General features: G+C 37.1%; 1 protein-coding gene across 1 annotated transcript; it reads left to right on the top strand.

Annotated features, from left to right (window-relative positions):
- The first annotated feature begins 392 nt into the window (after window positions 1-392).
- Window positions 393-7,286, top strand: dnajb1b (DnaJ heat shock protein family (Hsp40) member B1b). The gene is made up of 3 exons (XM_007238092.4): window positions 393-855; window positions 5,236-5,819; window positions 6,528-7,286. Exons 1-3 carry the CDS (start codon window positions 636-638, stop codon window positions 6,759-6,761), a joined length of 1,038 nt encoding a protein of 345 aa, XP_007238154.1. The 5' UTR covers window positions 393-635; the 3' UTR covers window positions 6,762-7,286.
- Window positions 7,287-11,024: the final 3,738 nt, after the last annotated feature.

The raw sequence follows: 11,024 nt of genomic DNA, 5'->3' as shown, positions 1-11,024 counted from the left end.
AATAATGAATTAGTATTTTAAAACAATGAGATTGCAGTTTACTTAATAATAACAAAATAGTTTTTATAGTATTTTATTTAGGTGGTGTGAATGGGCTTTCATAATGTTTTATCCTTTCAAATAAGGATGTTTTATTTGTCTAATTAAGTTAAAATCAGTAAAAATACAGGAAATATTATAATAAACGACGATAAACTACTTTTTTACCTGTTTATATGAATCTGTCAACGTGTTCCTGTTTTTGTGTCGTTTTTTTCTGTTGCTCGCCGATGATTGGCCGTCATTTAGATTCAAAGATGTTTTAAAGCTTGATTGACAGTCTACCGGGCCAATCAGCGAGCTAGAATTGACGGAGTGGGCGTGGTTTGGGCTGTGCTCTGTTGAGAAGGTGCTGGAGAGTCGGAGAAACTTCTGGAACTTTCCGCGGCGGTTATATAGCGCGGGCGGCCGCAGCTCAGCGGGCAGAGCTCGAAGCTGCAGCCGCGGAGAGAGAGCACTGAGATCGGCTAGGATCTGGAGAGATCACCGCTGCGGAGAACCGGACTTTACCGCTGAGCTCTGACCCCGCGAATCTGTTTACCCGCTTCTTTAGCGTTATTTTCCGCTTTAGCTGCGCTGACACTAAGTTTTCGTAGATGGTGAAGATGGGGAAGGATTATTACAGTGTTCTGGGGATTAAAAAAGGGGCGTCGGACGACGAGATAAAGAAAGCGTACCGGAAACAGGCGCTGAAATATCACCCCGATAAAAACAAGTCCCCCGGAGCCGAGGAGAAGTTCAAGGAGATCGCCGAGGCTTACGACGTGCTGAGCGACTCCAAAAAGAAGGATATTTACGATAGATTCGGGGAGGAAGGTGAGTACAGACCTGATATACACTAAAACTCTAAATTTACTTTAAAAAATGTATATATAGGCCAATAAAACTCACTCTAAAGTGTATTAGGGCTGCACGATACACCTATATATTAGGGGTGGGAATCGATTACTATCTCACGATTCGATTCGATTCCGATTTTGGGGGCCACGATTCGATTCAAAATCGATTTTTGATTCAAAACGATTTGAATTATAAATATTTCTGCTTCTGGCTTATGAATCGTATTGAAAAAAAACCCTCCATAATATACACTGGTCCTGGAGCAAGTAATGTGTTACAAAAACAATAAAATGTGCAGGAATGTGGGTCCTCAGTGACAGAGGAATCACTGGGATATCACAATGACGTTAATGAACAATAAATAAATAATAAATAACACTGCTTTATTACCAGGCTACTAGCGGTGGTGTGTAGGTGACGCTGCTGGGCTGATGTGATGATAGCAGTGGAGCGCTAAAGTTCAGGAGCAGCTGCTGATTAACTAGTTAATTTAAGGTCGTTGTATTTCTTCAGAAAGGGGGCAGGAGGTGGAGAAATTAATTCATATTGTCCATTCCTTAATTCCTCTGTGATGAGGAGCTGAAATTAGCTCTGATTAGCTTATTGTTATTTTTCCGTTCCGCCTTAAATGCTGCAGCCCGCTGCCACCTGTAGCGTTATTTAAGGTGGAACTGGAAAGTTAGCTAGTTAGCTAGCTAACAGTTACTGAAACTAACTACTAGCGATCTTTTTTATGCTTGTTATGAAGCATTCTGCCATAAAACATTGAAACTACACGTTAATCTAAGGTAATATAGTGCTTGTTCTGCCATCTTACCGGTGATTCTCAAACACCTACGCTCTGTGTGTGTGTCTGGAAGATCTCCAAAGGGACAAGCGCTATCCCCAGGGTTGCCAGGTCCAACAAAAATACCCAGCCCAAAATCAGTCTAAAACCCGCCCCTCAGAATCGATTTTGGGACATTTTAAATCGATTCTGAATCGTAGTAAATGAGAATCAAGATTCTTATGTGAATCGATTTTTTGGCACACCTCTACTATATATCCTGTCAGCATCGTCCTCGTAATTGCGCATGCGCACTTTTTTCCTCAAAATCAGTTTGATTATATTGTAATTTCTTGGATACTTTTAATGCTGTACAATATGGTAAAAATATATATCGCAATATGTTTCTTAATTTCCGGTTGATAAAACAATATTGCATTTGTAAAATTATGTTTCTCGCTAAAATGTTATTTTATTATTATTAATGTTAACATTTTTTGGGGGTACTTTTAAGGCTGGATGATATGGTAAATATATACATCAATATATGTTTTATTAATTTCGGTTGATAAAACAATATTAAATTATTAAAGTTATTAGTTTCTCACCAAAATATATTATTTTATTAATATTATTAATATTAACTTTTTTCCCAGATACTTTTAAGGCTGGATGATATGGTAAATATATACATCAATATGTTTCTCACTAAAATAGATTATCATCCAATTAACTTTTTTAGATGCATTTAAGGCTGGACGATATGGTAAAAAAAAAAATATATATATATATATATATATATATATAAATAAAAAAACAATTACGTCATAAGTCTTATATTGATATGAACAGTACAGCTCAGTACTCAATAAAAAAACTAACCCGAAACATTAAAATATCGATATATTGCCTTGCAATAGATACATTATTAATTTAATAATTTTTGATATTGCATTATATATAGCAGAAAAAAAGCATATCATTATGTCTCTTTTCCCCCAGTAGTTGATATATATTGTGCTTGTCATTGTGTTTTCGGTGGCATATAGCTAGCTATATATAAATTCCCCTTGTTTTACACTTGGTCAAACTTTCTCGATGAGTGGACCAATCGAAACTCTCTGCTTTTTTTTTTTTTTGGAAAACCATGTGTTTTATTGAACAGTAATAGTAACACATTTGGGGAAGAGTGAATTTTATAATGTTACCATAAATACAATCTGCAATACCAATGCAATCAAATGACCTGTAATAAACTGTAATAACATTTTGTATTTATGCATTTGTGGCAAAGTTAGCATCTAACCAGCGTCCTGTGACATCAGTAAATTATAGCATTGCCATGTTTTACGCCAGTTTTAATGATGGTAGATCTGAATAATTGAATGTAAAACTGCTGCAGAGCTTCAGGTTGAACTTGTTGAAAGTCATCCAGCTCCACACCCAGCGCTGGGAGCTAATCCAGTCCTGACCCAGAAACTGCTGTAACAGGTCCAGACTAGCAGGCCTACATTCTGCTGCTACGTCACTAACTGATGTGTTAGTGTATGTGTATATATATATATATATATATATATATATATATATATATATATATATATATATATATATATATATATATATATATATAGGCAATAAACTGTATGTACAGCTGCACATGTATGCACTTAAAGTCAGTAATATGATTTATATATGTAGTTTGTTAGAATCCTGCGTTTCTATTGGCCGGTAGATGTCCGTGCTGCTGTGTGTGTTTGTGTGAAGTTGTTCTGGTAAATGCTGGAAGCTTCTGGGCTGAGTTCTGTCAGCACTCTCTTTAATGCACCACGTGTCTGTGATGCCCTGAGGGCAGCAGGGAAACACAGCTACGTGTCAGACAGGCATTTCCCTCTTTAGTTCAGTTTAAATGCAAATAAATAAGAAAATCGTAGTTTAAAGATTTTTTTTAACATGTTTAACATGTTTTTTAAACATTAAAACGAAAGAAAAGTACATTTATCCTCCTAAAACTGTGCTAACATATCTCAGGAACTATATTCCTAGATAAAAGATAAGATAAAATAAGATAATCCTTTATTTAATCACACAATGGGGAAATTTGCATTGTTACAGCAGCACAAAGGAAAGCACAGGGAAGTTGGGCAGGAAAATATATAAACAAATAATAATAGATCTATATTTACCAAATAATACAGGAAGAAAAGAAAAACACTAACAAAATAATGAAGGAAAAATATATTCCTATAGAGTAGGTTGTTACCATTATTATTGCACAAGGACTAACAGTGAATACATATCAAATAAATACTAAAGAAAAAGATGAGAAAATAATTGCACACTAAACATATTGAGAAAGAGATCACAGTACATAGTGAATTGGATATTGCACACAATAAAGCATTACAGCTTTATTGCTATACTGAAGAAGTAGTTTCTATAGTAGTATATTCCAATATTGCCAGGAACTATATTCCTATTAGATTCCACTTATGTTTGTCTTCACACCTGTACATGTCAGTAAGTTTATGCATCCATGTTGCACATTTTATTTTATTTTATTTTATATTTATATTTATATATTTTATGTTCTTACAACTCTACAATTAAAGTTAATAGTAATATCATTATTACTACTGGTTTAGATATTCCTGTAGTGGAATTCATTACAGCACAGTTAATCTTACATCTGCACATCATACAATTCCCCCTCTTAGTTGCTTTTTTAAATTATATTTCTTATATCTTTATACTGTTATATAGCCTATATATCATCCTATTCATGATTATTTTTTAACTTTTTAATTATTGTTCTTTGTCTAGCTAGCTAGCTATATTTGACTGTATTCCGTCTGCACAAAGTATTTAAATTTTTAATAGCATATATTTATGTTGTGAGTTGTTGCATTAAAACATATAAATCATATATTTATAGGAAACTGTCTGGAAGTTAATGTAAAAAAGATTTTATTCCTTGTGATTTTGAAGCATGTCTATTGATCACTTCAACAACTGATAAACTTATAGACAATATCCCATCATGTATAATATATTAATAAATAGCTCATAATATTCTATAGTTTCTAAAGCAAATCCAAATATTATTTTGTTTTTATTATTTCTCTTTAATTACTTCTAACGTCGGCCTGTAATTTGGGCAAGTGTCGTATACTCGTTGACGAGTTTTGTGTCAATAAGTGTCCAGCAAGTGATTTTACTTTATTTTTAATAGCTCTTTTTATGTGCCTAAATAAAGCATTACTACAATTCTGTTATTATATGGCTGCCGTCTGTCAGAGATCATATAGTGTAGTTTACAGAAAGTTTACAGTGTTCTGTATTTATAGCACAGACTAAACAAGCCAAAAACAAGCTCTGTTTATGAGCAAGAACTTGGTTATATGGTATATACAGAATTGCAATACAGGGGTTACGCAGTATATACTGTCAAATTTTAGAAAGAACATCAAGATCTAACGACAGAATATAACACTAATATCTTAGTGGGTGGGGTTTTAACACAACATTAAATTAACCACTTCTGACACCAATCACCAATTAACTGTGGCTCATTCTGGGATGTATCTCTGCAGGGTTGAAGGGTGGAGCTGGTGGAGGAGGTCCAAATGGCCCCGGCGGTTTTACCTACACGTTCCAGGGCGACCCTCACGCCATGTTCAGCGAGTTCTTCGGCGGCAGGAACCCGTTCGAGCAGTTCTTCGGCCACGGTTACGGTCCTGAAGAGGACATGGAGACGGACAACCCCTTCATGAACTTCGGTATGGGAGGAATGGGGGGGATGGGCGGTGGTCGGCCCTTCAACATGCGGCCCGGTGGGCCGGGCGGGAAGCTGGAGAAGAGGCAGGACCCGCCGGTGACCCACGAACTGAAGGTCAGCCTGGAGGAGGTGTTCAGCGGCTGCACCAAGAAGATGAAGATCTCCCGCCGGAGGCTGAACCCCGACGGCAGGAGCACCAGGTCCGAGGACAAGATCCTGACGGTGGAGGTGAAGAAAGGCTGGAAGGAGGGAACCAAGGTCACCTTCCCCAAAGAGGGCGACGAGACGCCGACCAACATTCCCGCCGACGTGGTGTTCGTGGTGAAGGACAAGCCGCACCCGGTGTTCAAACGAGACGGATCTGATATCATCTACCCAGCCAAGGTCACGCTGAAGGAGGTGAGTGAAGGGTTTGGTTAAAGTTTAACAAATTTCAACAAATTGATTAGATTAATACAGTAAGGTTCAGGATTTTATTAAAAAATGCACTAAATACTAGGAATTCACCAATTTTTTTGTTGTTTTCCGAAACCAAAACTTGACAAAATGAAAAATAAGTACATTTACCTCGGCAGTGCAATTCTTATCTTAGATTTACCCAAGCATTTAATTTAACCATACATTTACCTCAGCTGTGCTATTTTATGCAAAAATGTACCTCAGTGGTGCAATTCTAAAAAAATAATTTATATTTGTAGTGCTTTTCCTGAGCATTGCTTTTTAAATCTTAAATTTACCTCAGCAGTGCTAATTTAATAATAAAATTACAATAGCAGTTCTGTTTTAACCATATTACCTCAGCACTTCTGTTCTAATCACAAATTTACTTCATCAGAACTGTTCTACTATAAATTTACCACAGCAATGCTAATTTAACCATACGTTTACCTCATCAGTTTACCTAATCAGAGCTGTTCTTACTCTAAATGTATCTTAGCAGTGCTAATTAAATATAGAGTTACCTTAAAATCACAAAAAACGTGGACATTTATTGGTCAAAAAGCATATGAACCCTGTGCTAAGGGGTAATGTAGCGTTTAGTATTTCTGAAAATAATAATGAATTACTAATAAAATACTAAATAAAAGCTGTGTACTCCTGTTGCAGGCTCTGTGCGGGTGCTCAGTGAAGGCTCCCACGCTGGACGGACGCTCCGTTACCGTCACGGTGCAGGACATCGTACGCCCCGGGATGAAGAGGCGTGTCACAGGGGAGGGGCTTCCCTTTCCTAAAACCCCGGATCGCCGTGGCGACCTCATCGTGGAGTTCGAAGTGAAGTTCCCTGAAAGGTTAAGCCAGGACGCCAAGGACACCATCGCTCGAGTCCTGCCCACGTCCTGAGCCCCGTACCCAACCCGCTCCGTCACGGGGACGCCCGTAGAGCTGGTGGCGTGAAACTGAGGCGTAACGAGCGGTGATGATGCAAAGTCACGTCCACGCCTCGTCCAACTCGCCAACTGTGTCTCTGATCTCTATAACGCTGGACTGTGAAAGCCAGCGACTGCTGGACAGACTGGTATATAAAACGCTGAGCTTCATTTACGCTTTCAGGACCGTTTTCCGTGAGTTTGCTTATGAACTCACAGGACTTTCCGATCACTGCCGCACAAACTTTCAGCGTTAAGCTGATACCAAAGTAGCAGAAAATTTAACAAACTGTTATTAGCAGCCTGTGTAAAGGAAAGGATGTTTCTTCTATGCACTTTTGTAATATTGTAAGCTTTTGTCAGCTTTCATTTACTTGAATCTTGTAAATACTATAGTAAATACTTCTTCCAATTGAATTTAGTTTATTTTTATTTTCATTACGCAGCAATGTTGTAATGGAATAAATGGGTGTCTGCTTTGTCGGACGTTTACAGATTCGTTTGAACTTTGTTTGTGGTTCTTTACATACTATACTCTACTATCCAACTTCCTGCAGAGTACACATATCTTCATGTAGCTTCAGATTAGATCATCACTGCACACCTCCAAACTTCATGTAGCTTCAGAGTTCATCACTTCACACCTCCAAACTTCATGTAGCTTCAGATTAGATCATCACTGCACACCTCCAAACTTCATGTAGCTTCAGAGTTCATCACTACACACCTCCAAACTTCATGTAGCTTCAGATTAGTTCATCACTACACACCTCCAAACTTCATGTAGCTTCAGATTAGTTCATCACTACACACCTCCAAACTTCATGTAGCTTCAGAGTTCATCACTACACACCTCCAAACTTCATGTAGCTTCAGAGTTCATCACTACACACCTCCAAACTTCATGTAGCTTCAGATTAGATCATCACTACACACCTCCAAACTTCATGTAGCTTCAGATTAGTTCATCACTACACACCTCCAAACTTCATTTAGCTTCAGAGTTCATCAATCACTACACACCTCCAAACTTCATGTAGCTTCAGATTAGTTCATCACTACACACCTCCAAACTTCATGTAGCTTCAGATTAGTTCATCACTACACACCTCCAAACTACATGTAGCTTCAGATTAGATCATCACTACACACCTCCAAACTTCATGTAGCTTCAGATTAGATCATCACTACACACCTCCAAACTTCATGTAGCTTCAGATTAGTTCATCACTACACACCTCCAAACTTCATGTAGCTTCAGATTAGTTCATCACTACACACCTCCAAACTTCATGTAGCTTCAGATTAGTTCATCACTACACACCTCCAAACTTCATGTAGCTTCAGATTAGATCATCACTACACACCTCCAAACTTCATGCATGTGATGAATAATACACACCCAAACTCGTGTAGACAATAACAACAATTTATTAAACAGATAATATTCCATACATGATAAATGCACTCAACCAATAAAGCACATATACAAGATTAATATGGCTTAAAACACGAGCATATCTGCAAAAGAGGACCAAGAACCACTGCTGAATCACCATTACGGTATCCTGTAAACTGTTTTTAATGAAAACTAGCACAGACCAGGATCAAAAGTTCATATTTGGCATGACAAACAGTGGCTCGGTTCCCTTCTAAATATTTTAAACCAGATTATTCTTATTTTGTATTTTTTTAAAGTTTCAAAACAACAAAAACTTAAATATGATTAATGAATTTTAAATACAAAAGAACCAATGTATCAAACTCCTTACTAAAAGCAAGAGAATAACAATAAATCTTCAATTACTTCTTAAAAACAGTAGAAAAATCAATAAACACAAACTGGAAAAGCCCAGCAACCATTTAACTTTAGTTTAAAGGAACATAAACGTCTCACATGGTTATTTGGAAACAAAATCCCAGTATATAAAACAGCATTTAACATTACATCATAATATACAGCTCTAAAAAAAATAATATGGATGGTAACAGCCATCAAACCAAACTGAACTGCTTGAATTTTTGCACCAGGAGTAAAGCAGCATAAAGTTATCCAAAAGCAACTCTTAAAACTTTATGAATATAAACTTGTTTTCTTTGCATTATTTGAGGTCTGAAAGCTCTGCACCTTTTTTGTTATTTCAGCCATTTCTCATTTTCTGTAAATAAATGCTCTAAATGAGAATATTTTTATTTGGAATTTGGGAGAAATGTTGTCTGTAGTTTATAGAATAAAAGATTCATAGGAATATACCCACCACCATTTAGAGGAAGCAACCAAACACTGGCAAGCTAGCTACCACTAACACAACCTGTACACAGTTCTGAATGAAAAACGTAGCTTAGCTACCCAGCTAACAAATGAACACTACTTTTATCACTAAAAAAAAAAAAAATCAATTTCTACTTTTCAAATGTATCTTTTAATCCCAAGTCTCTTTGAGTTTTGGGGGACATGATGATTAGCTAAGTATGTACTTTTTAACAAATTAGCTAACAAATTAGTGCCAGTTCCACCAGTATAAAATGTAAATTTCAAATAACTGGATTCCAGCTTTCAGCAAGATTACATCTTTTACTCCCAAGTTTCCTAAGTGTTTTGGGGGGCGTGATGATTATCTTAGCGTTTAGTTTATCTTAGCTACCCAGCTAACAAATTAGTGCCAGTTCCACCAGTATAAAATTTAAAGCTGTATCAGATTCCAGCTTTCAGTAAGATTACAGCTTTTAATCTCAGGTCTCCTCGTATTTCAGGATCTGTGTGTTTTGCAGTGAGCTATGCTAAACTTAAAATAAATAAACCCCTAATAAGCGCTAAACACTGTAGCTCTGGTAAACAAATAGTCATATGATTGACTGATTTAATGATAAGCAGGTATGTTATTTATGAATTCTATATTGGTGGAATGTGTGCAAACCTGTTAACTAGTTACCAAAGCCATGGATATACTTATTCTACAAGCAGTTTTAATAACAGATGATTTGCCTTTTCGAAGTTTTGTAAGTGTAATTTCTCTACTGATCATCATGTTGTTGATTCTGAGTGGGTGAAACTGCTTCAGTCCTTTTGATGTTTTTGCAAAAGCAGAGTTTCATCATCAACTTAATGCACTTCTCTCTGACCTGCAAACAGAAGAAACGAGAATTCTTCAAATAAAGAATTAATCTCAATATTTCTGGTACACTGAGAGGTAGAAGGAGAACATTTGCACTGACATGCCATCATGTTACCTCAGTGGAGGGCTTTGGAGTAGCTACACCTGTATAAGTTGTGAGGTGTTATATGAGTGAGGCTGAATACTAGTAGGTCAGTATGCTTATTGTTTTCTATTTCAAAAGTTGTGCTAACTGTTGTCCATCTTGACTCGATCAGGAAAAGCACCGTGTCTACGTCAACCTGTGAATTAGTATTCATGGCCCCGTCCACCTCGGCTCGGGACCGCCCACAGACAGAGCTAAAGCCGGGCAGCAACGCTGTCTCGTTAGATAGGAGCTAACAGCGCTAGGAACAGAACAGCATGGCAGTTCGTTCCTGTGTTATTTGTGCAAATAACACATCAGTGTTCTATGCTTTACCCAGTAATTCAGAGCTAAGAAACAAATGGTAAGAATTTGTCTATGGAGGGACACCACCAGCCAAGTACAATTGATATAGGTATGTGTATGTTTAAAAAGTCCTGTTTACACTAAAAAAAAAAGGCATAGAAGGCTAATTTTACCACCCACAGTGGACAGGGTAGTGCAGTGGGTGGTAATGATCATGACCAACAGCGTCTGGTTAGAACTGTGCATGAAATTAATTTCAGCTACAAATATTTGGCATAGATCCAGTTTCAATTCCTGATTTCTCTGACACAGCTCCCTTTAAAGTTCAATGTACTCCTAAAAGTACATATCACACTTGTAATGCATCGCAAAACATAGTGTAAAGACAAAGCATGCTAGAATTCCAAATGTATCCCATAATGCAAAAAAGTGGTGTTGTGCCAGACGTCCTCAGAGCAGCACAAAGATGGTTTGTTTGCTTGTATGTTCACTAGTCAGTTCACTATATTGCAAATGTGAACAATTGAAATGTATACTACAATACTGCAAACACAAAAGGCATGATTTACTGATACTGACCCAACACAAGTCCACATATTAAGTACCCCTGTATGGCGTCACATTAATGTCAAAAGTAGAGAGGTGCCAAAATACCAGGTGAAAAAAATTATATAGCGTGTTTTAACATTTC

Source organism: Astyanax mexicanus, chromosome 21 (assembly GCF_023375975.1).
Source record: "Astyanax mexicanus isolate ESR-SI-001 chromosome 21, AstMex3_surface, whole genome shotgun sequence".
NCBI lineage: Eukaryota > Metazoa > Chordata > Actinopteri > Characiformes > Acestrorhamphidae > Astyanax > Astyanax mexicanus.
The sequence above is the reverse complement of the archived record's forward strand: the minus strand, read 5'-3'. Positions and strand labels throughout refer to the sequence as shown.